The following is a 27,414-nucleotide window of genomic DNA, read 5'->3' as shown; positions in this document are numbered from 1 at the left end:
ACGCATATAGGCTTAGAATCCAACCTTAGCCAATCTTGGGTACATACCAAAGCTTGAACTATTATAGGAGACAGTGAACTTCTAAAAGCATCCAAAACACGACCACCTGTACTAAATGTTGATTCCGAAGCAACAGTGGACACAGGAATAGCTAAGATATCACGTGCCAATCGAGAAAGAATAGGAAATCTGGGAGAATTGACTTTCCACCACTGAAGGATGTCAAAATTTTCATCATAATCTTCAGGATCCTCACCTAGATATTTCTCCAATTCTGACTTCACATGTTCTTTTTTCCCACCAAGTTTGTATTTTCTAAACTCATCTTTCAAGTATGTTCGAGAAGTCATTGAATTATTAGGTTGAGAATCTTTTGAAAATGATGTAGAACCTAATGCAGAACGTACCGGACTTCCTGGAGTTCCATGTGTCACTTTATAATCGAAAAAAATTTCTTGCATTCCACTCTTCACTTTTTCTTCATCATCGCTCTCTTTCCGATATCATCATACATTGTATCAAATGAAAACTCAACAAACTCTAATTTTTGACGAGGATCAAGAATCACTGCATAATACAACATCATGTTCATTTTTTCAATCGAGCCCCAATACTTGTCAAACTTATCTTTCATTTTTCTTGACATTTCACTTAGTTCAAAATCATCGCTTCCTAACCACTGTTTTAGAAGCATGTCAACAGCACTTATTTCATGAAATATGATGTTCGAAGTGACATATAGAGAGCCAGAAATTGCCAAAGTGAGCTTGTAAAAGTGTCCAAGAAACTTGACCAACAAACTAGCCATTTCCCAATCATATTCCGATGGAATCCCATCATACGGTGGTTTCAAGAGATCATTCACGTAGGCAAGATCTATATCGGCATATGAATCAAATGCTCTTTTCAAAGATATTGCAGACTCTAACATTAGATATGTTGAGTTCCATCTTGTAGGTACATCAAGGCTTAACAATTTCTTTGTATCTATCTTTTCGATCTCAACACATTCACAAAATCTTTTATACCTTGCTGGCGAGTTTCGGACATACCTCACTGCTCCTCTAATTCGAGAGATAGCTAAATGTTCGTCTTTCCCTTTCAGACCATCCTGCACAATAAGGTTGACAATATGTGCAATACATCGCATGTGTAAATATTTCCCCCCTAAAATATTTGTTTTCCAATTGTCAAACTTTTTTTGCAAATATGTTATTGCACCATCATTTGATGAAGCATTATCAACTGTGATGGTAAAGATTTTATCAATTCTCCAATCAAGTAAACATTTTTCAACTGCTTTACCCACATCATCACTCTTATGTTCGGAAATCGGACAAAAATTCAAAATTCTCTTTTGCAAAGTCCATTCATCATCAATGAAATGAGCCGTTAGACACATATAATTCACTTTCTGTATTGATGTCCATGTGTCTGTAGTTATAGAAATTCTTGGACCATGTTGTTTCATAAAAGACATCAACTGCACTTTTTCATTCATGTATAAATTATAAACATCCTTTGTTGTTGTCCTTCGAGATGGAATGCTAAACATTGGACATGCAGTTCTCAACTGTTTTGAATGGAAGTTCATCGACAATCAACCAATAAGTTAGTGCCTATCTTAATTTGTTCTGATCAAATTTCCAAGTACCAATTTGCGCTTCTTTCGGATCATCTTTTGATGGTTGAAAAGAAATCCGAGCTTGATTAGTTGCAACTACATGAGGTTTTTTTTTACAAGATGCGAAGTGATTCTGTAAAGGTCGAGTCCCATGTATTTTTGGATCTGCCTTGATCTCTCTACAACAATATTTGCACCTACCTTTTTGCACCTTGTCACTTTCACAGTAAAATTTTTCAAAGTGTTCCCAATATTGTGATCTAGAGGTCATATCTTTTCTAGCTCTCTTTTTAGACTCGGGTTTCACTTCATCTTTATCACCATCATTATCTAAATCTTCCACAAAATCAGCATCATTGTTCTTGTTTTCATCAACATTATGAGCTTCTTCCATTAAATGATCTATTACACTCTCCATTTACACAATAAAATTCTGAAATACAAAATATTCAATAACGTGGGCATAAATAATAATTGTGTTATCACAAACAATAGGATAAGGTCTAGGATGAATTCCTTGCCTTTGCAGCCCGTAGAGCGTAGACAGTAGACAAGAAGATGAAGGAACAGAAACGAGAAGACAAGGTCTAGGGATTTAGTTTTTTTTCCTTATTTTAAAATATAAAACAATATATATTACAAATATTACAAAACATTTTGGGTACCCGATTATCATGGCAAGCCACAGACTTCGGGAGGGAAAAGGGAAGAACAAAGAATCCTAATTATCATGGCAAGCCCACGTTTAACAACCCCCAACAAATAATAATATTTTACAATCCTAATAATAGTATTACTAGTTAGGAGAGATCTTTGCATTATACAATTTAGGTCTATGAACGATTTAATAAGATGTATACTCACTTTTTGAGAAGATGCGGCTAACTGGCTGAGGGGTGACCGACTGAGGCACAGCGTTGGGAGGGAAGATGAGGCGCAGCGTCGGGAGGGAAGAGTGAACTGTGAAGAGCCGAAGAGTGATTTACGGAGGGAAGACTGAAGACTAAAGACTGAAGAGTGAATTAGGGATTTAGGTTTTTTATTTCTTAATTTAAAATAAAAAACAGTATATATAATATATATGGAATTTCGGGTACCCGATTTTAATTTCGGGTAGTAATCTACTACCCGAAACTAACCCGACAGTTTTATATCGGGTTCGGGTACCCGACCCGCCACCCCTACTCATTGCAATGTTTCTTGAACATAAACCTCAATGCATTAGGGACCATGGAAAAACCCACTGTCTTGTCTGTTGTATCTATATTGAATAGTAGCCCTGATTTTCCTCCATCGCCATTGCATGATGTTTTAAATACTCTCCCCTCAATGTTCTCAACCTTTCAGGACTCGAGTTCCACTTGTTCAGAGACGTTGACTCAGGTGAGGGACTTCAAAGCACAAAAAAAATAGATGATATGCTTTCAGAGAGAAAGATCACCATAGCAACTCTACGACAGAATAACAAAGAGTTTGACGTCATGGAAGAGCTAGTAAATAAATTAGAAACAGAACTTGCTCAACACAAAGTTGATATGATGACCCGTTTGCACGACAATTAGGTTTTGAAAGTTTCCTTTGACAAACTCAAGGCCAATATCCAATGTCCTATCAGAATGAGGAAGACATTTTGAAGATGGCTGAGCAGATTCGGGCGAAGTGTCTTTCTAAATGGGAAGAATTGTGCCACCTCAATCTCTCTTAAGCACTTGTTCTCACCATTATGGCTAACATGATTCATTTTGGCATTTTCTATGTGATGTTTATGCCATAGTGTGGTACATTTCTTTTTTTGTTGCACTTATTTATCATGGTTTGGCTTAACACATTTTGTTTCATGGATGTTGGAAAGTGGTTAAAACCCAAACTTTGCTGGTGAAAATATGTTGTTGTCCTTATGTCTGCTTCTTGGGATTTATTTACTGGTATTTACATTTTTTGGCATATCACGTTTATAAAAGAAATTATACCAAAATTTTCTAAAAATTAAACAAATGGCAAAAAGGCTATTTTCTTCATCATTAACGCAAACATTGTGGGTCAACACTGTTTGTTATCAACCAATAGTTAAAATACAATTTTCTAATAATACTCCCCAATTTTTCAAGATATGCAATAAACAAACTTCACTTGGTCATCAGTTTGACCAACCAACACAACAAATATTCCTATCAAAATACGTCACCTATAGCGGATTCCATGAGCAATCATTTTTATTTATTCACCAGTGCTCTATCATTATTTACAAATAAGTTCAATAAAGAATGACTTAAAACCCTATTCCTCCCATATTTACATAAACTTATTATAAATCAATATGACAAAATTAACCAAAGTGGTCGTCCAACCTACTTTGTTAAATGCTTTTCTTCTATACCAGTTTCATGAACCACATTGTCTCCTGCATTTGTACCCAACTACCGGGATAATAATATTTCAAGTACTTGCACTAATGCATCTCTTGTGTGGCTCTCCATCTAGACTTGCCAACCAATATATGTTTCCACCCAATACTCGATGAACTTTGAATGGTCCCTTCCAATTGGGCGACCAATTACTGAATTCCATGTCCTTGGAGCCGAGGGGCAAAATCACCTTCCAAACTACCCCCTCCTCGAATATTTTCTTATTTACGCGCTTATTGTAACTTCTGACCACCTTGGTTTTCTAAAGCATCAAAGTATTATACGTTTTCATTCTTAATTCATCCAAATCTTCAAGTTTGTGATCACTGCCTCCGTATAAAGCTCTGGCTCCAACTCATTATGTTTTATCACTCTCAAAAAAGGAATCACCAGTTCCATAGGCAACACTACATCATGTTTGTAAGTTAAGGTAAAAGGACTTAAACCAGTATCATTTCTCTTCGATGTTCGATAAGTCCACAAGGTTTCTGATAGCAGCCGGTGTCAATCTCAGAGGTTATCCTCCATCATCTTTTTCAACATCTTAATCAACACTTGGTTTGAAGTTTCAGCTTGGCCATTGGATTGTGGATAGTGGGGTGAAGAATTAATCATCGAATTCCGAATTCTTCAGCAAAATCTTTCATTTCTGACCTTACGAACATAGTTCCCTGGTCGGTAGTGATCGATTGTGGGATCCCAAATCTGTGAATAATATACTTTTTCACAAAAATAATATCTTCCTGCTCTACCTTTTTCATAGGGAAGACTTCAACCCACTTGGTGAAAAAATCAGTAGCCACAATTATAAAGGAATGACCTTTAGATGAAGGAGGATAGATTTTTCATATGAAACCCATATACCACCCCTGAAATGACGATGACTTTACGATATGATGCATTTCATCAGTTGATATCCTTTGGATATTACCATGCTTTTGGCAGTGTTGACACCCTCTTGAATACCTTATACAGTCCTTTATCATCGATGGCCAGTAATAGCCAAGTCTGTAGATTAACCACCTCATTTTAATCCCCGACTGACATGCTCCACATATTCCTTATGATTGAAAAATGGATTGTATATTTACATTTAGCCATATTAAATAAATAGTAGGTCTCTTATAGAGTTGATGAAAAAAAGAGTACTGATACCGTCTCAATTTTTACATAAAGGACGCCTCTAGGAGTTTCCGCATTAATCAGCTGTCGCCTAAGCGGCTCGGAATCCGCCTGTGTTCAATTCAAATCAACAAGAAAAAAGAAAGGATGTCACTTGCTAGTGAAGCAATAATGACACAAGGATGAAGCATTGATGGTGGATATGAAGATGTTGAAACAAATGTTGAAGATGTAATAGAAATTTACGAAGATAAATAGAGAAAAAATATATCATGAGTTTTGAGTTTGAATCCGATACATAAAATATTAATCATGAGTTTGAATATGTTTATCACGAGAACTTGCAGGCATGCCAGGCACGTGATTGTGCCAAATGTGAAATGACCTGAATTCTTTTATCAAACGTTGTGTGTTCCGATTCGACCGTTCGTTATAATTCTCTCGGTAAGACTTCAAAGCTAAAAATATAAATTGAGGAATATGATGAAATTATAGAGAGAATCCATGATTAACATCAAATTTAATTATGTTGTTATGAACTTGAACGACATTTTTACAAGAAAATTAAAGGAATATGTCAAATATTAAAGAAACTAAACTGTTGGAAATTGAAAATACATAGACAAATTATTGAGAGAATTTGAAAAAGTTTTGTTATAGCTTTTTTGTTGATTTTTGTCGCGTTCTTTTTTTTGATTCTTCCTTCCAACTTTTGTTCCACTCCACCGAGCATTTTTGGTCATCTTCCACGATGATCATGAATCAACTCCTCCCATCGTGGTCATCAACTGATCCCTTCATGGGCTTGTCCATTAGGCTTTTCATATTTTAAGAGCTTCTATTGCTAGGGAGCTTCAAAGACTTTGGCCTAAACAATTGTAGGCCTCAAAAGATTTAAAGAAACTAGACAGCTGAAAATTGAAAATATACAGACAAATTATTGAGAGAATTTGAAGAAGCTTTACTGTAGCTTTTTGTTGATTTTTGTCGAGTCCCTTTTTCTGATTCTTTCTTTAAACTTTTGTTTCATTCCACGTAGCAGTTTGGCCATATTCCACGATCGTTCATTGTGGATCGTGAATCAACTCCTCCCATCGTGGTCATCAACCTATCCCTTCATGGGCTTGCCTATTAGGCTTTTCGTATTTTAAGGGATTTCATTGCTAGTGAACTTCAAAGGCTTTGGACTAAACAATTGTAAGCTTCAAACGATTTGGGCTAAGCAGAATCCAATTCATAAGAAATGTAAAAAAAATATGGAGATGAACAAGAAAAAATATCAGAGACATAGGCTTAAAAAAATCGCATAAGCGACGGGTGATCATCTTTCTCCGATCAAATGTTTTTTAGAACAATGCTCTATACAAGTTTAACATGGAAAGATAAAAATGTTAGGTGTAAACATATGAATGATTAAAATTTTATACTAAACAAAATTGTTCCTATAATCAAAATATTCTAACCCAATTTAGTTATGTCCATTACAAGAATAAAGACAAGAAAATGAATCCTTAATAACGGTGGAAGTAACTAAATTCAGAAATATCAGAAAAACAAGGCCAACAATTTTCAACAAAATAAAAAAAAAAAGAAATTTGTTGATGGCTTGTGATTAGAAATAATATGATATCGATATCTCAAGTTTGGAATGAAATCCAATCGTATATTTCTAGACTTAAACAACAATCAAAAAACCGTTTTTTGAATAAAGAAAAATAGTGTAAATATATAACTTTCTAGGAAAAATATATTTTTATCATGAAAATTATAACGAATAATAATATAATAAATATTAAATATCTAACGTTTCCGTCCAAATTATGCACACAAAAAACACGTGCAGGATATATGATAATAGATTAATAGATAGGAAAGGGAAAGAGCATCTCGTTTTCACTGGCTGAACTGATGCCGATTCTATGAAAACTCTCTTCCTCAATCTGTTTATCCGTATAAGGAATCAAATCAAAAGGTAGAAGGATCAAATTCAGATTTCATTGCTCTCCCAAAATTTGTACTGCTGTCCCTTTACAAAGTTCTTCAAAAGACTTTCTTCAGGCCGTGTTTTTCACAATCTACTGTGGTTTCATTTTCAGTATGTGTTTTGACGAGTTAATATCTATTTTCTTTGCTTCCTTTTCCCCTTACGTATATACATTTATTTTTTGTAATTTACGTGGCAGATCTCATAGTGGGCAGCAATAAGCTCAAATTTGTATTGATGGGTTCATTGGTTAATCAAATTGTTTTACCTCCAAATAATGGTAATAAGGCTTGGGAAGATCCGTCTTTCTTCAAGTGGAGGAAAAGAGATTATCATGTTCGATTGCACTGTCACGAGTCTGTTGAAGGTATTTTCTGCTCTCTTTCTCTTTGTATTACTTTCTGCAGCTATTGAAGTAAAAAAATCCGGAATGAATTCTAGTGAATGCATTTCTTAAGTAGTTGGAAGGTTGACGTGGTTATGTAAGCTTCTTGTTTTGAGGGGTTAATTATCTATTTCTATGTATCTGAGATTGAACTCTTTTGCAATTCAGTACTGAATCTTTTGCTTTGTACAACCTGCTTGTTTCAATGCACTTGAGGGTACTAGAAGAGATAAATTCTCAATCTACTAATGGATAGAATATAACAAGTTTTTTTTTTTTAAGTCTCTGTTTTTTCCAGCAGTTAACCAAGTGAATTCAAAGTAGTAAAATATTTTTACTGCTGATTCTTCTTAGGATCTCTGAAGTACTGGTATGAACGCAACAAAGTGGACATCTTGACGGCAAAAGCAGCCGTTTGGGATGATGGTGCGATTGCTAAGGCTCTCGATTGTGCTGCACATTGGGTCAAGAACCTGCCTTTTATCAGATCTTTGTCTGGGAATTGGAAATTTTTTCTGGCCTCCAAACCCAGCAGTGTTCCTCCGGAATTTTACGATAGTTCGTATGAAGATTCTTCGTGGGATACAATACCAGGTAATAGTTTTACCTCATCTTGTAATAGTAACTGGCATGTCTCCTGCACGTGCACCTTAATTTACCAAATTTTATACCTCATCAACCCGGAATTACCAGAGAGAATAGAAGTCTTACGTTCCTTGAGTCCCTTGGACGTTGAGAGAATAGAAGTCTTATACCTGTATCAATAGAAGGGAGGTTGAGAGAATAGAAGTCTTATACTTGTATCAATAGTGCACTGAATATTTTCATCAACTCTACCCCTAAAAGATAATGAATTTTATGTTGTCCAGGCTTGAACTACCTAAAACTTTTGTTGAAAACCTGTCCTCTTTTGAGCATTGATTAATGGTCAAGTTATTTTCACATTGAAGTGACTGAAGTAGCTAAGTTTCCTATTACTACTGTGCTGTGACATAATTGTTCTTTTCTTCAATTCAAACAGTCCCGTCCAACTGGCAGATGCATGGATTTGACATACCGATCTATACTAATGTCGTTTATCCATTTCAACTCAATCCACCTAAAGTACCTGAGGCTAATCCCACTGGCTGCTACCGGACTTTCTTTCATCTTCCTACAGACTGGGAAGGTATGGCTTTAGGGATGATTGTGCATTTCTAATGCCCACTCTATTTCTTGCAGTTTGCAATATTTTTTATACGATGAGCTCAGAAACCTGAGTTGAAATGTTAATTTATTCTTTTTGGCATCATTCAATATATTTTTTAATTCGCAATAGTTGATTTACAATTTGCTTAAAATACATTATAATGTTAAATTTATATTGCTTCCCTACAATGACTCTCTCTGCATTATGCCACTTACTAGATGCATCCATGAGCAAATGATAGAATCGATGTTTCCATTCACCTGAAGTCCAGTCGAATTAGATTATTTTTTCCCTTGATTCTCACTTCTTTTCTGCATCAAGTATTGTTGCTTAAATTTTTAATATGGAACTGCGCTGGATATCTTTTTAAAAATTTTTCCACGTTATCCTCTTTTTGTTTTTCACCTGAACTTATTTATTGATGAAGCTTAAATATTTACTGAATCACATTCAATATTTAAATGATGATCTTTCTTGCTGTTAATCATATCCTGCAATGCCTTTGCAGGTCGGAGGATATTCTTACATCTTGAAGCAGTTGATTCTTCCTTCTTTGCATGGGTGAATGGACATCCCACTGGATATAGGTTCGCCCTTACATTTTGTTAAATTGCATGATATGTGATAAGTTTGTGCTTGTGGAATTCCGTCCTCTATTTCCATTGGTTCCAACAATTGTAGTTCATACATTTTCATGGTCAGGAGATGTTATATTCTAACATTCCTGCTAATCTGTTAAGATAGTGTACTTGTCAAATTGATGCATAAAGCAAGTTGTGAAAGTGGAATGAAACAAAGAAAAGGTGGAGATGATAACCTTTTCCATGTAATTTTTCTACCTTTTCAGACCCTACCAGCATTCGTGATAGATTTGCAAGTAAAAACATCTTTGATCCTCGCACAATAGCCAGGATGTGGATTTGCAAATTTCATCATAACATAATATTGGACAAATTGAAATCCTAAAGAAGATAACGTTGGTATGGTTTGAAAATTATCCAAGAAAAGCCAAATAGGTGATATGGTTGTTTTTGTCAGAGCCATTTTGGAGGTAACAAAATCAAAGAAATAAAATCTCCAAAAAGCTGATCTCATTTTGGTTTAGAATAAGGTAATCATATTAGGTATCTGGGACAAGGATCAATATATAAGAATCATAGAGAGAGAAGCATATAATATTTGGTCATCAGCACATCATACATGAAAAAATATTTAAATTAAATGGTTGATTTGTGTTTGCTGTTTGTACTGGGGAGGAGGTGAGGTAACCCCACTGATCAATTAGAGTTCTTTCACCGAACATTTTCATCTTTTCTTTTGCTTAGGGGGTGGGAGAACAGTGTGTGCTACTCTTCATTTGTCTCTGCCCCTGTTTATTCGCCCGTTGTAGTTAAACTTAGCTAAAATTGAAGCACATCTAGGTATGATAATGTGTTCTACCTAGGTTGGTTGTGAACTTGTGAGAAGAAAATGCATGGTAAATAGTTAGGAGTACTTACAAGTTGCACTTGGGTTAACAAGTATAAAATCTTGTGTGTGGTTTTGTTAGTTTTGTGAGTCTGGAACTTATAATTGCTCATCACAATCACTTTTAAGATGATTGTTATGCATGATGACACTTTTTGTGAACTTAGTGAGTAGCATTACATTATGAATAGTTTTTTTGGCCTATAGGTGCACATATTTGAACTACTAATATTAATTATCTACATGCTGTAAGGCACTTCTTGTTGTGTGGCCAGTCAGGATAGCAGATTACCTGCTGAATTCGAAATCACAGATTTTTGTCACCCGTGTGGTTCTGAGGAGAGGAATTGTTTAGCAGTTCAGGTCATGCGATGGAGTGACGGTTCTTATCTTGAAGATCAGGATCACTGGTGGTTATCCGGCATCCATCGTGATGTCCTTATTCTTTCTAAGCCTAAGGTTTGTGGTCTGTGCACTGAGTCTTCACTGTGTGCAATTTTATGGTGATTCCTAAATTATAATTTAAGGATGGAGTATGCAATTACCTTTTTTGAAAGAAAGACACTGCTTGTAGACTGGCAGTTTATTGTAATCAAATAATAAATTTGAGGATGTATCTGCTTGGCAGCATGAATGTTGTGAAATATTTTCTGTCAAATTAGCCTTCTTTTTTCAATGGTTTAGAATTCAGACGTGCCGGAAATATCTGTTGTGATTTCACAGAAAGGGGAAGGGTTCATTAGTAAAGAGTATCACTTAAATAAATGATACTTTAATGACTTATTCACGTCTTTACCACCTTATTTGCCCCTTTTTACAGTTGAGTCATCACTGGTCCATGTGTTATTAACTAACAGAACTGAATATGATACGTGTTTTTGGAGATTGTGAAGCATGTTCTTAAAAATCATATAGATGGCTACAGAAAATTTTGGGGAAGCGTAATCAGCTGTCAAATTTAAGAGGGGCTGAAAAGCAAAAGAAAATTGTGATTACTAAAATTAGAAAGTAACATGCATCTATGCTTCTTATTTAATTCTCCAGAATTTCTTGATTATTTTCATTTCGCCTGGACATAGATCTTTGCGGAGTTAATATATTCTTTTGGCAAGTGGAACCACTATGGGTTTCTGACTTAAATTGTTTGAGCACTGTCATAATCTCTCTGAGCTGCCTCAACCGTATGGTCTTTACATTATAAGAAATGGTTTCCTCCCACCGCTACACATTCTATGTCTGTGTGTGTTGTGTGTCTGTGTGATGCTCCAGCTCCTGATTACTGCCTTGATAACTACAAAATAGATTAGCCATTGATTATCGTGTATCAATTATCGGAGTATCTTTCTCCAGTTTCCCTATTTTAGTCATATACCTATCTTGTCAACAAGAGATGGAAAAAGTTAAAATGGGTTATAGCCTTATACCACTCGCTTAACGAGCATGAAGTATCAATAGTATATTCGCTATTAGTAATATTTTACGTTTTTCCAGAAAAAGGTATGATTTTTGTGTATGAACTTAATTACTAATGGCTTGTAAGAGCTAAGAATATCACATGATCTAATCTGCAGGTCTTTATTGCTGATTATTTCTTCAAATCAAACTTGAATGGAGATTTTTCTAGTGCTGATATACAGGTACTGTAAGCAGTTTAACTGTGTTTTCTGCTTCTTTACGTGCAATCTGCCTTGGTGTATTATTAAATAAGCATTGATTAACCTTACAAATAAGTCTGTGACATTTTTCCTTACCATTAATCACGACTTGGAATGTTTGCCAATATATAGACCTTTAACACGATTAGCTTAAAGTTTGGATATCTTGTAAACAAAAATTTGTGTCATTTGATAAGAGAAGCGAGAATTTGGGGTTTAATGCAACACTCATATAGTAAGTGCAAGACATCATGCAAACATGTCCATATACTGACATTAAAGCAAAATCATCAATAGAACATCCCTTCTATCATTTACCCAGTAGTATCACTATCCTCTTCCATCTTTCCCTCCTATCTGCTCCTCAAGTGCTAGATTTCATATCCCACTTGTTTCACTCATAAAGAATCATCAAAATGGTGACAGCACCCGATATGCACCACATCATATAACAATTGACGTGATCTATAAATTAAATAACGTAGTAAGATGGGAAAGAGAATACCCTTCGCTTTATTTCATCTTGTGGAGCATTGATTTTAGATATTCTACAATTACATGTCAGTGCAGTTGGCGAGAAATCCAACTACTGTGGCCTAACACCCCCTTTCCTATGTGCATAAGTAAAAAGCCTAACATCCCTTCGTGATGCCTTGATGCCTTAGGGAGCATCTCCTTTTCTGTTTAAATGCACATAGCCTAATACCACTTTTTAGGGGATGGCCTCAACAACACCACATTCACCCTACCATTGCCATATTTCTCAATACCAAATAATATTATTTTAATTTTAATGTATAAATATGTAGCATACACAGCCCATTATGATGAAGAATAACCCATATATGTAATTCCAGTATCAACTATACACAGGGTACAGCATCACTTGATAATGTAGACGTGATTTATGAGGTTATACCTACATGAATTCTGATAGTTGAAACTGGTGCACATCTGGTATAATCATTTTATCAAAATCAATTTAGGCAATGCAATTCCGACATGAATTGATAAAGTTGTCCTTTTCTCCCTGGCATTAATGTTTCCACAAAGTTCTCAGTTTCCTTTTCTTCCTTCAACAATAATACCACTTATAAGCCTTCTTATTCGATCAAAAAAATTTAGATTTGTAACACATCTCAAAACTGTTTGCAATTCCCCAAAAACATGCAATTATGTTATGCATGTACACAACAAAATTATTTTTGATAAAAAGCAATATTATGTTGATTAATAGAATTAGTTACAAAAAATGAACCAGAGGTCCAGAAAAGACAACGCTGATTCCAATTCAAAATAGGTTAACACACAAGTAGACCCCAGTTTCTATACAAATCTGAGACCGAGAATGATTTAAACTCAGCAATCTTCGAGCTCTAGAATGAAACCCTGAATTTAATCTTGTCCCAAAACTCTTCTATTGAATCTTCATGTTCCTTTCCATCCATGCAGACCAGCTCAAATAGTGAACCACGAAATTCCAAAACAAAAAGCCCCATCTTCCCCAAATTCCATCCAAGATCCTCCTCGGATAAATCCCAAGTTGTTCTAGGAGATAATCAAACCAAGCCGAACTCTGCCAAAGCTTTAAACCAAAGACGACGTGAGAAAGGACAATGTATGATCAAATGCTCATAAGTCTCCACCTCTTACAGACATAGAACACACCAATTTGGACAAAGAGAGCATGAATGGAATCTTTTTTGCAACATCTCAGACAATGATTATTTCCCGAGCACTGAAATCCATGAAATTACTTGCACTTTGGATGAGATAGACGCTTTCAAAATTGTATGATAAAGAGAAAAAATAGGATAATTATGAAAGAAATAGTCAAAGAAAGATTCACTGAAACTGACCAGTAGAATCCCAAACCACTTCCTCCAGTCTTCTATAGCCTCAAGCAATCTGACCCTCTCTAAAGACTCGATTAAATAACCTAATTCAACCTTAAGATCCCACCGAAAACAAAAATTCAAAGAGTAGAATAAGTGAGTGAAGAATTGAATTGTGCAAATAAAGAAATAAGATGATTATGGATTGATGAAATATGGAATAAAGACGGATAAAGATCCCGAAAAGAAGTATTATCTCGCCATCCATCTTTCCAAAACCTAATATTTTCTCCATCCTTGACCACCGCTCTCACTGACTGAAGAAAGCCCGGATAGATTCTTGAAATAAATTTCCAATGACTTCTGAATGTACCACTTCTTGCAATACCCGCATCCCAATAGTTATTTTGTGTTCCATATTTGCTAATCATAATCCTCTTCCATAACGACTCACCTTCAGTTGAAAATCTCCACCACCATTTCTCTAACAAAGCCTGATTTCTCAAACATATGTTACCAATACTCAATCCACCTTGCTCATTTGGTCTGCACACTTGATCCCAAGCCACCCATGGGATCCCCATCTGTTCCATCCTACAAAAAATCTCTCATAATCTTCTCCGTGGCTTCCGTTACACCTCAGGGTACCCTAAAAAGAGCCATGGAATACATTGGCCGCACATTCAATACTGTTAAAAACAAAGTCAAACGACCACCTCTAGACAAGAAAGTTTTCTTCCAACAAAATGAGTCCAGGTTAATATATGACGTTTTTGGATAATTACGTCGAAGTGATGACGATCATGATGATAATATAATATCAAAATTAAAACAATCAACAAGAACACAAAGATTTACGTGGTTCACCTAATATAGGCTACGGCCACGGAAGACTTGATTCCAATCATGACTTCACACCATTAATGTATCAACTCATATCTCCTCATTATGTATAGAGTCCCAACTAAAGTTGAACTCAGTTTGTCAATGATCACAGCCTTTGTGAGCATATCGGCGTGAGCCTTTGTGAGCATATCGACGTGATTCTTACTTCCAGGAATCTTTTCGAGCATCTAGACTCCATATTCCAATTCTAAACTGATGAAATGATATCGAATCTGTATATACTTTGTCCTAGCATGATAAACAGGATTTTTTGCTAAATGAATAGCACTCACTGTCACAGTAAAATGTCCTCCCCTCAAGCTTCTGACCCAGTTCCTCCAGAAATAATCTCAACCATACCATCTTCTTACTAGTTTGGTAGCTGCAATGTACTCAGTTTCAGTAGTCGAAAGCACAACTATAGTTTGCTACTTAGATACCCAACTTACTGTCGTACCACCAGTGGTACTTTTTCTGCCATCTAGGCCACCACCTATGTCGGCATCGACAAAACCTTGTAAGTCAAAATTTGACCTTCTAAAGCATAAAGATGAACTAGCAGTACTTTTCAAATACCTCATAATCCATTTAACTACTTTCCAGTGTTTTTTTCCTGGATTGCTCATAAACCTGCTCACAACTCCCACTGCATGTGCTATTTCTGATCTACTGCACACCATTGCATATATGAGACTTCCGACTGTAGAAGCATAAAGAACCTTATTCATATAAACATGCTCTTACTCCGTTGTTGGTTTTTGTGGTTTGGTTAGTTTAAAGTGACTAGCCAAAGGAGTACTCACATGTTTAGCTTCATCGGTCATCATCTCGTGCAGTTGCTTCTTCATCTTCCTGGTTATTGCTTTTCGATTCATTCACATGAATATCTGTCGATGGAACTTCATCGGTCTTATTGACTTCAGGACATTCATCTCTAGCTCCAATGCTTGACTTGTCCTTGTATAATACTTGCTCATTAAAGATTACATCTCTGTTCCAAAGGATCTTCCGATTTTGATCATCCCATAAACGATAACCCAACTCATTATCACCATAACCAATAAAGAAACACTTCTTTGATTTCGGATCAAGCTTTGTTCCGCCAACTGAATCAATATGAACTTAAGATAAACATCCAAACACTTTCAAGAAAGAAAGGTTTACTTCTTTGCCGCTCCATACCTCTTCGGGTATTCTGCAGTCAATTGACACCGAAGGTCCTCTGTTGATTAGATATGTTGCAGTGTTAACAACACCTGTCCAAAATGATTTTAGTAATCCAGAGTGCAATCTCATGCTCTTAGCACGTTCATTCAGGGTCATGTTCATCATTTCAGCTACGCCATTCTGTTGAAGTGTACTAAGAATGGTTTTCTCCATCGTGATCCCGTTCTGTACACAATATATTTTGAGCTCATCATCTTCGTATTTTCCACCATTATCAGATCGTAAGCACTTCGTCTTCAAGTTGGTTTCATTCTCATCCATGATTTTCCATCTTTTAAAGGTCTTATAAGCATCATATTTATTTTCAGAAAATAAACCCAAACTTGCCGGCTCGAATCGTCCATAATTGTGACATAATTAGTATTTAACTCGTGCGATGTACGGGATCATATTATTAAAAATTAGTGAAAATGAATAAATATTTAAATTGAAAAAATAATATAATTATAAAAAATAAAAATAAAAATATTTTTCGCTAATTTTAAAAAACTTTCTTAAATACAACGAATGTCGATTAATTTTTTGGCTAATAATCACTATCATATATCAATCATATATCAAAATTTTAGATTATGTTAGCCTAAGGCAATGACATGATGCTTATCGAGTTTAGTGTATTGATGTCGACCACCAACCTTAATGCATATTTACTTCTTTAATTTTCGAGAAGCTATATATTATTATTTTTTAACATGTGATAAAAAAATATTTTTAAATCACATTCAATAAAATTAATGAGAAATATTTTTTTAAAAATTCAGTAATTTCGTCTAAATCCATTTTCACAAATAATTTTGTGACATGACACGTGTTTGACACATTTGAATGATAACAATAATTGTTTCATCAATATCTTTATACAAATGGGTTGTGATGTTATCTACAAAATCACTTCATAATATACACAACAACCTATTATTCCGAAAGAAAAATGAAACATGTGATCATATATAAGTAAATTATGTATAAATCAGAAAAGTTATTTTATTAACATTTATTATGTGTATTCCAAAACAATGTCAATAAATTTTATAAAGTGTCTTCTAATAAGATGCGTACTTTCTTTAGAATTGGTTTAATCATTTCCATTACGGGACATTTAATACTATCATGTATCCGCGAACTTTGTAATATAGAAGAAAATTATTGTAATACGTAATAATTAAAATTTTGTACAAATAGAAGAATAATATTTTTTACTTCTCGATCATGAAAGACAGATTTCAAACTTAATGTCTCGTTGTTCTCGTTGTTTCCATATGTAGGTAGTTCATAACAATGAACAAATCTAAATTTAAACGAAAATTACATCTTTGAAGGATTCAAATAATATATGGTGATGAAAAGAGAATTCATTTCAGAGTTCAAATTTGGAGTAGATAAATTTAGTAAGATAAATAGAATAAAATTGGTTTATAATAAAATATGCAATATTGCATTATTTATAATTTAAAATTCAAATAAGACATCCCAAGGGACAAAAATTATTAATTGGATGCTTTTGACAGAATTATATCTACATCAACTCTTTCAATTTATGAAAATCTCGAATTGCATGCATTGGGTGTTAAACATTTCTGATTATTGGGGGTAATATACATGTTTATTGAGAGTAATTTAATGTTCATTTGAAACTCTTTTGAATCTATCTCTTTTTATTTTTCTGTGCTATTTTATTTGAATTTTTAATAAGACAATTCAAGATATACAATATACATATGGTTTTGGAAGAAAAATACAATGCATTAATTCTTTTAAATTAAGGTAATTTCGAAATAATATGCATTTGGGATAAAAATTTATGATTATTAAATGATAATTTAATATCAATTGGAAAACATTGTTGTAGTGATAACTTTTAACACTCAACCAATTTTATTTTTAGAATAATTAAATAAAATAATTAAATATTGTATTTCTTTTTTATTAAGTAATTTGGGCAGGAAATTACTTAAAATAGCAAAATGTATTTTTGAATGATTTATCTCATGAGTGACACTGAACATTGCTATCATTTGTATTTTAAATTTATTTATACAGTTTTTAATTAAATTTATTGATATAATTAATGAAAATATTTTAATACAGTTTACGTTTTCAATAGAGTTTAGTTTCAATTTGAGTAAAAAAAAACTTATAATACATAACTTACATTTGAATTAATATAAAAATTAATTAAATTCAAAATTGAATTAAATGAATTGATATAATCAATACAAACAATAATTGAATTGATCATTTATTGCAGTACACATATGTCAATATTCATGATATATATTTATTTTTTTAGAAATGACATTTTGACGGGAATTTACTATTTTTGCGAAAATTCTCCATATATATATATATATATAGATGAGTGATGCTGAACTTTGCAATCATTTGCATTTAAAATTTATTTATACAGTTTGTAAAAAAAATTAAATATATCATAGTAACACAAATCATATCACAAATTAAATTTATTGATATAATCAATGCAAAAATTTTAACGTAGTTTATGTTTTCAATAGAGTTTAGTTTCAATTTGAATATATATTTAAATTAATATAAAAATGAATTAAATTCAAATTTGAACTAAATGAATTGTTATAATCAATGCAAACAATAAATGAAATCATCATTTATTGCGGTACATATATTTCAATATTCATGATCTATCTTTCCTTTTTTAGAAATGACATTTTGGCGGGAAATTACTAATTTTAGCAAAAACTCTGCTTTTATTTATATATATATATATCTTGAGCCTCCAAGGGATGTCACAAGAGATGCGCTCCCCATATATCAGTATGAACAAGCTCCAATTTTGCTGCTTTCAGTTCTCTACCGCCTTTTGAAAAACAGATATTTTATTGTTTTCCAAAGACATAGCTTTCACAGAGCTTGTGTTCAATGGTCTTTAATTTTGGTAGCTTTCCGTTTGATAAAAACATCTTCATTCCCTTCTCGCTTATATGCTCAAGCCTACAATGCCATAGACTTGAATTAGCTCCAGCATCCACGGCTACTAATGTATCTCTGCAACTGGAAGTCATATAAAGTGTTATAGTTTTCTTTCATCGAGCAACAACCATGGCTTCTTTGTTCACTGTCTAGGAACCATCACCAAAGGTCACATTATGGCTTTCGTCATCGAGTTGCCCCACGGAGATCAAATTGCATGTTAATTTTGGTACATGTTAACTTTGTTGATTTACCAGACAGATCCATTGACATCTTCATACAGACATCACTCATATCAATTATTTCCAAAGATTTTCCATCAGCCAGGAAAACTTTTCCGAATCGCCAGTGATGTAATTATCGAATACATCACGATTATCAGTGGTATGAAATGAAGATCATGAGTCCATAACACAAGAATCAGTCGGGCTTTCCATGATAATAATAGAGCATCATGTACCTCTTCAGTAGTAGCATTTGCATTATTCTTGGTTGATTTAAAGTTCTTTTCAAAAGTGTTAATGTTTTTTCCATTTCTTGGCTTGGATCTACCGCGCCATCGGTTAGAATTCCTTTCGCCACTCCTGTCTCTTCCTTTGTTTTCGAGATTTTGAGCAGATTTCGATGATGTCCATTCACCTGAATCCATCATGCGAACTTCTTCAACAAGAATTTGATCTTTGACATCATTAACAGAGTTGTTAACCGCTGTCCGTATCGGTTCCCAAACATTTGGTAAAGACACCAAAGAATAAGTGCACGAATTTCATCATCAAAATTAATTTCAACTGATGTTAGCTAAGAAACAATCGTATTGAACTCATTGATATATTTAGCCACCAAACCACATTCTCCATTTTCAAGTTGAATAACTTTTTCATGAGATGTAATTTGTTATTTGATGACGACTTCTCGTACATGTCTGATAAAATGGACATCATCTCTTCTGTTATTCGTGCCTTCACCACGTTATGTGCCTCGTTCTTCGTTAAGTTCAATCGTATTACATCCAACACCGGTCGGTCAAGGAGCTCCCGGTTATCATCCTCCATCTTTTCCGGCTTCTTTCCGGATAGAGGTTGATGCAACTTCTTGCTATATATATAATCTCTAATCTGTAACCGGCATAACAAAAATTATGTTCTGACCTACAACCTTCGCTTCTCTAGCCTTAGCAAAAAATCTAAAAAATCTATTTTGATGTGGAAGACAGACAAAGCTGCAACCACATTTATACTCAGAATTCTAAGAAATTTTATGACAAGGCTCTGATACCAATTGTTGTGTAATTACATCATAGCGATGGTGGTGATCATGATAATAATATAATATCAAAATTAAAACAGTCAACAAGAATATAAAAAATTTACTAAGTTCACCCAATATAGCTCACGTCCACGAAGCTATTGCAAATCTTTATTATAGAGAAATATTACAAGTGTATACAAAATACTCAATCTCTCGTTATCTCAACCCCAGCCTCAGTGTATACAAACAAGTTGAATTCAGGAAAGAAAAGTTTAAAGCCATCACCTCCTAAATCAGTTGTTTCTGCTATGTAGACGAAGGTAAAATGTAAATTCTATTATCCACAATTGTGTATATATACACATTTCTTAGTAAAATGGTTTTGCATACGAATGTGCAGCAAAACTCCTTGCCAAACAGCATTCATGGACAAAGTCCTTCACATACATCAGGCTAAGCATAGTCTGAGAACTGACTTTTGAGTGAAATAATTCAGCGTGTTTGCCGGTTTGGTCCTGTTTGCGGTCATATACATCCCAAGCGAACGCTGAGCTGAATACTAATGGTTTGCCCATTTCAGTTCATCCTTTTCCAATCAATTCCACTTGGCTCCCATGTTTTCGAATTTTAAACACCAAATACTTGAAACCCATTTCGGCCCACCAATAATTCTAAGACAAAGTCTGAGTGCTTAGAAACATGCTCATTCCTTTCCTGGCCACTTAATTTTTTTGTGACTCTTAATGAAATTTGCTTGAAAATTTAAATAGAATACCCGTCAAAACATTGAAAATTTAATTTTTATGGAATGATGATGTTCAGGTGCTGCTAATGTAGGAGCTTCATCATCCCCTTAATGTCAGGAATTTTTCCGTGAAAGCTATCAAGCATATAAATTTTTATCACTGGCCGTAAAAAATTAAAAATTGTTATCACTGGCCGTAAAAAATTAACGGAATACTATGAGGTGGGAGATAATTTTTCATGCGCAAACCAGCTTTTTAGATTAGCAGCTGGTTTCTTAATGCACCAAAACCCTGCGATTGTGAAGAATGTCTATAATTATGACGACCATATGTGGCAAATGTATGATGATCATTTTGACTTGTTCGAAATCACCATCCAGGTTGAGGTCAGAATTGACAACTCGACTGTGAATATAGACGATTCATCTGTAACAGCTAAAGATAAGTTTGTTGAGAACTTCACAATCGAAGCTGAAATTTTCGACACTGGAAGTTGGTACACCAGCAACGGACCTGTCAATCTTCTTGCGACGAGCGTGGCTCATCTAAAAATGATTCACTCTGTTGATTATATTCTTGGGTTCGTAGGGTATCATCTTAAAGGAGAATTGCAGATGCCTAAGCTGTGGACTGCTGAGCATGTAAGATGCTTTTGACCTACAAAGTTATAATTTGAATTGCATGATTCCTTGTTTGTGGAAGGAAAGTACACAACTATTTAGGACTCTCAATTTTTGCACAATGTCAGGGCATAAAACAGTTAAGTTGTTACGCATATATGGAATCGTAGGAGCTTTATGAACCATATTTTTGTATGTTAAACTATGTCATGCTTCCAACTTTAATTTCAACATATTGTATATATATGCAACTTTCTGGACGCATTATCAGTTCTCAGAACTTAACTTTTTCAGTGCATAGAACGCCAAACTTACTATGGTTATGACTTATGGTATCAAAATGGAACTTGGAAACCATTTCTCATTTTCCAGTAGTTTTGTTTTCGATGTAGCATCAAATGATGTTCTATTAATCGCATTTTCTCTTCTGATCTACTGTCATTTTTAATGATAAATACTTTATTATGTTCATTTTTAAACTCAAATACTTTGTTGTTCATTTTTAAACTCACGACATTTGACCTGAATCTTGCATAAAAATGAATCCCATCCATTTGGCTTTTGCTTTTTGTTCCATGCTTCTCTTATCCTTTTATTTGTGTTTTGACAGCCAAATCTTTATACTCTTGTTATCACCCTAAAAGATGCATCAGGGCATATAGTTGATTGTGAATCATGCCAAGTCGGTATACGACAAATAACAAAAGCTCCTAAACAACTTCTTGTAAATGGACAACCAGTGATGATAAGAGGGGTGAACAGACACGAACACCATCCTCGTCTTGGGAAAACAAACTTGGAGCCCTGCATGGTTCAGGTAACAAATCCACTTCCTTTTTCCCATACTTTTCAGACATTTTCAAGTCCACCCTTTTGGCATGTTTGTTTTGTTATATTTGCGTAGGATTTGGTTTTGATGAAGCAAAATAACATTAATGCTGTCAGAAACAGCCATTATCCTCAACATCAACGATGGTATGAGTTATGTGACCTATTTGGCATGTACATGATCGACGAAGCCAATATTGAAACACATGGTTTTCATCTTTCACCAAATGTGCGGCATCCAACAATGGAACCATGTTGGGCATCTTCCATGTTGGATCGAGTTATTGGAATGGTTGAGAGGGACAAAAATCACTCGTGCATCATAGCATGGTCATTGGGAAATGAGGCTAGCTATGGCCCTAATCACTCTGCTCTTGCTGGTATTTTATTTTATTAACTATAATGTTCTCTCGAAGTTAACTGTATCTTCAAATCTATAACTATATTATTAAGCGCGAGAATGATAGTGATTTGTGATATGACCTTTTTTATTATTTGCCAATATTACCCCTATTCATATTTTGATAATTGACATTTTACCCCTAGAAATTTTAAAATTATCAGTGTACTATTTGAAAATTTTAATGATTACTGTATAACATTTATTTTATAATAGTGTGCCTATTTTGATATAAAAATTGAACAAAATCAAATTTAAAATTCTCATAAAAAAGATTGTACGAGCGTACAACACGCTTGCATTGGGGCGCTCGAAATTATTAAAAATGGATTATTCTATATTGACATAAGAAATTACTCTACCACACGGAGTGTGAAGAAAGTTGATACTTCCAAGGATTCATCAGTAGGAGCAGATGCATGTCAAATATGCTTGTGTTGAATTTCCATTATTGCATTTAAACTTTTTGCTAAAAATACTTGAGAGCAACTTCAAGCTTCCTCGTCATAATCACTTCATTTATCGTTGTTTCATCAGAGAGCATTTAATCTAGTCAAATAGAAAACTATTAAGAGTTGTACAAGTAAAAACTTGTCTTAGCTAAACAGCTCATGCATTCTCATTTTTTTCACAATCTTTTTTGTCAGGTTGGATAAGAGGAAAAGATCCATCAAGGTTTATCCATTATGAAGGTGGGGGAGCTAGAACACCTTCTACGGATATCGTGTGTCCAATGTACATGCGTGTGTGGGACATGGTTAAAATAGCAGAAGATCCAGCTGAATTACGTCCGCTGATTTTATGCGAGTATGTTAGTTAGTTTCTTGATACTCTCATCATTTAAGATATATTAAATCTCTCAGTCCAATCTTTTCATGCATATTTAACTGCTCAAAACATTTGCAGGTATTCTCATTCAATGGGAAATAGTACCGGAAATATTCATGAGTACTGGGAAGCAATTGATAGCACATTTGGACTTCAGGGAGGTTTCATCTGGGATTGGGTTGATCAGGTCCGATTTTGGTGAATGTTTTTCATGAATTCTCTCACTTTTACAGTAGCATAATTTTGTGCAGTTTGTATGGAAAGAAAGAAATCTAAAGTAACAAATAAATATATTATCATCGGTACATTATTCATTAGCGAAAACAATATCTCCATGATTTTAGTTTTAAGTGTTGTGACAATCCCTATTCTTTTAATGGACAAACTTCATTAAGAACTCTTTAGATTTGACTTTATAACAGAAACAACCATGATTTTTAAATAATTTCAGCAATGCCTCTATCCTCCTGATGTTTGGCAAATCTTGCAGTTACACACCCCTTATTGACAGATGTTAGAGCCTCTTCTTTTTTCAGTTTCCATTTTTACCTTTCATAGGGGTGGCGGTGTTTACATATTTAAACAGGAAATCTTTCAAGAGGCAAGGGAGAATTGAAGCAATTATTGTAGCATTTCCTAGGTATCAATCAACTAAAACCATCTGGGTGCCATATGACAGGCGAGCTATGTGAGATTACAGAAAGGTTTTAAAATTCACAATGGAACCTACTAAAGATGCGTATCACATTAAATCAAAATATGGATTTGTTTTACTTCCATTACGGAAGGATGAAATTATTCAAATCTTACGGGGTATTCTGTGAGTTAACTGAACAGAAGGGGCATGTCAATGCCATGTATCCCTGCTGCATTAAGAGTTTCCGACTGGATTAGATGATGAATAGTTTTATTTTAATTCCATGTAGGCATTATTGAAGGAGGGCATGGATGGTAGCAAAAATTGGGCTTATGGAGGTGATTTTGGAGATACTCCTAATGATCTAAACTTTTGTCTCAATGGCCTTACATGGCCAGATCGAACTCCTCATCCTGCTCTGCATGGTAAATTGAGTGTTTTGATCTTTCGGCATGGCATAGTATCAGTACTCATTAATAAATGTTTTAAGAATCTTTTCTATAATCTCAGAGGTAAAGTTCGTATACCAGCCAATCAAAGTCTCACTCAATGAAGGAACGATGAAGGTGGTATTAAAATAATGACGTGCAAATTTCCTGGTTTTGTTCTCAAATTTAATGATATGAGACCGATATTTCTCCTGTAGATTACAAACACGCACTTCTTTGATACGACGGAAGCATTGGAGTTTCACTGGAAGGTGCATGGTGATGGTATCGATCTTGGTTCTGGAATTCTAAGCGTACACAAAGTCGAACCTCAAAAAAGTTGTGACATAAAGTGGACCAATGGCCCGTGGTATGCTGTATGGTCTACTTCAGATGCTGCAGAAATATTTTTGACTATAACTGTATTGCTTAAACACTCGACTCGTTGGGCTGAAAGTGGTCATGTAGTTTCAACTTCGCAAGTCCTCTTGCCGCCGAAACAAGAAATTGTTAATCATGTAGGTGATCATACTGTAATTATTATTCTCTAAGTATAACAAAATATTTAACTAGTGTTGCCGTTTCAGATCATCAAGGTTAAAGATGCAGCTATCTTCCCTGAAGTTCTGGATGATACCATTTACGTTAAGAATCAGAATTTGTGGGAGATCAAATTTAACAAAACAACTGGAACTATCGAGAGCTGGAAGGTAGCTTACAGCATCTGGTTTTCAAGATTTCACAGTCATCATTTACTGAATAGAAAATATATGTCATCTGGATCTCTATATTTATACAATAGCGAAATAGTGAAAGCAATACAGGATTTAAATTTTTGATGGAAAAGTTTTTTAGATTAGGTATTTTCATTTAGTTTTTATAAAAATCTTGGCATGATTTACTTGATGTATGGAAAAAATGATAGGTTGATGGAGTACTTGTGATGTACAATGGTATACTCCCGTGCTTTTGGAGGGCTCCTATAGATAATGACAAGGGAGGTGAGGCAGAAAGCTACCTTTCAAAGTGGAAATGCGCTAAAATGAATGATTTGGTATTCGTCACCAAAAGCTGTGTTGCTCAAAATATGACAGATAATCTGGTCAAAATAGCAATAGTTTATCTTGGCATGCCAAGAGGTTTAGAATCATCTCAATGCGATGCATCTAATATTCTCTATAAGATTGATTTAGTTTACTCAATTTATGGTTCTGGAGATGTCATACTGGAATGTCAAGTAAAACCAAGTTCTAGTTTGCCTCCTTTGCCTCGTGTCGGTGTAGAACTTCACTTGGACAAATCAATGGACCTGGTCAAATGGTATGGGAGGGGTCCTTTTGAGTGTTATCCTGATCGTAAGGCTGCTGCACATGTTGGAGCATACGAACTAGATGTCGGTAGCATGCATGTGCCATACATTGCGCCTGTTGAATGTTCTGGTAGGGCTGATATTAGGTGGGTAACGTTTCAAAACAAGGATGGCCACGGCATATATGCTTCAATTTATGGAGGATCTCCACCCATGCAAATGTCTGCAAGTTACTATGGCACAGCAGAGCTTGAAAGAGCGACACACAATGAGGAGCTAGTGAAGGGAGAAAACATCGAGGTATTCTTTTGGCGCTTTTATTATTTATCACTAATCGCCTATGGATATCTAAATTGACATTTTTCTTCGTGATATCTCTTAATAAAGGTGCATCTCGACCACAAGCATATGGGTATAGGTGGAGATGATAGCTGGTCTCCTTCTGTTCATGACAAATATCTAGTGCCTGCTACAAATTACTCTTTCTGCATCAGATTTTCACCTGTAAATGCATCCACCTCTGGTTTTTCCATTTATAAATCCCAGCTTCTGAAGAACTAGTTATTGGTTTGCCTGCATTTTATTGTTACCAGTTTTCTTTTGTATACCCCGTTGTGGTTTATGTTATAAACTGTACCGTGAAACCATGTCCTTTGAGTGATGAAATTGAACAAATCCAACTTTTTTTTAGAACAGCAGCTCCAAATAAAAGGCTCAGGGATTGACTGCAACTTCCTTTGAATGAATCAAATCTCATTTAATTTTAAGGTTTTTACATTTTGACTTTTAACACCATTGTGAGATAAAATTGCAATTTTTATCCAATATCGTTTTCTTCTTTCATCCAAATATTGACGGAGGATTGATCTTACCCACTCTCCCTGCTAAGGTAGAGGACCCAAGAGGGTATTAGCCTGTAACCGTGAATCATAGTCATGTATATTTCGACACCTATTACTGCCGATAATCCTGTTGTGAAGGCTCAAAATAATCTTTTTTAAATCTATTTGATCTTACTTCATTACTACACATTTAGTATTTCAATTTTAGGTTTTGATCGAAATATACATGAATGGGAAAGTGAACCGCGTGTGGTATGAGAGCGAACCTATGTGAATTACATTTTTTTAAATCCAAACCAAAAAATACTTAAATATAATTTTAGTGAACCATTCTCTTCGTGTCGAAACTTATAAAGGTAGAAGCAAATTATATTTATTAAAGTTTTTTCCATATATATGCACAAGAAGTTGCCCTCTGAAGTAAAATATTTGTAGTGATTGCACGACCATAAATATTGCAAAAGTTATTGATCCATACTTTTGGATGATATCTGGATTATTGCAAGACTCATATGTTGAATTCAATTGGGAGTATGGCATTCCCATAGATCTCTCGTATAAGGCTTGAGGTATATAGGTAAGTTTTCTTCTCTATATCTTCCCCGGTCACGGCACAATAGGGAAGTTCCCAAACCCAAGTTGTCGTCCCGAGACTACACTCAGTTTATAGCATAGTGTGTGCATGTTCGTGGAGTGATGTCGTTAGATTTCATTAAATACATGTGTTGGAATCCAACAACAGACCGTGGCAAAGTTTTGGTGTTTGCAAAGGGTGACCTTGGGCAGATATGTTCTGGGATTTTA

The 27,414-nt window shown here is 34.6% G+C and overlaps 1 protein-coding gene across 2 annotated transcripts; it reads left to right on the top strand.

The window, feature by feature from the left end:
- Nucleotides 1-7,004: 7,004 nt before the first annotated feature.
- Nucleotides 7,005-26,535, top strand: LOC142529380 (uncharacterized). Of its 2 annotated transcripts, none has more exons than XM_075634910.1 (18): nt 7,005-7,123; nt 7,335-7,502; nt 7,875-8,114; nt 8,542-8,688; nt 9,218-9,296; nt 10,452-10,635; nt 11,748-11,813; nt 21,099-21,359; nt 21,949-22,155; nt 22,243-22,546; nt 23,214-23,373; nt 23,473-23,581; nt 24,321-24,456; nt 24,542-24,597; nt 24,678-24,977; nt 25,047-25,169; nt 25,385-26,068; nt 26,156-26,535. In XM_075634910.1, the coding sequence occupies exons 2-18, from the start codon at nt 7,373-7,375 to the stop codon at nt 26,327-26,329; spliced, it is 3,360 nt and encodes a 1,119-aa protein (XP_075491025.1). In that variant the 5' UTR covers nt 7,005-7,123; nt 7,335-7,372; the 3' UTR covers nt 26,330-26,535. The 2 variants fall into 2 exon arrangements, with proteins under 2 accessions (XP_075491025.1, XP_075491024.1); XM_075634909.1 differs by having other exon boundaries at nt 7,012-7,246.
- Nucleotides 26,536-27,414: the final 879 nt, after the last annotated feature.

This window comes from Primulina tabacum, chromosome 16, assembly GCF_025594145.1.
Source record: "Primulina tabacum isolate GXHZ01 chromosome 16, ASM2559414v2, whole genome shotgun sequence".
NCBI classification, from domain to species: Eukaryota; Viridiplantae; Streptophyta; class Magnoliopsida; order Lamiales; family Gesneriaceae; genus Primulina; species Primulina tabacum.
The sequence above is the reverse complement of the archived record's forward strand: the minus strand, read 5'-3'. Positions and strand labels throughout refer to the sequence as shown.

Coding starts and splice junctions, on each gene's coding strand:
- LOC142529380 (XM_075634910.1), top strand. CDS start 7,373: ATGGGTTCATTGGTTAATCAAATTGTTTTACCTCCAAATAATGGTAAT. Junction 8,115..8,541: donor TTCGTGGGATACAATACCAG/GTAATAGTTTTA, acceptor CAATTCAAACAG/TCCCGTCCAACTGGCAGATG. Junction 24,457..24,541: donor TCCTCATCCTGCTCTGCATG/GTAAATTGAGTG, acceptor CTATAATCTCAG/AGGTAAAGTTCGTATACCAG.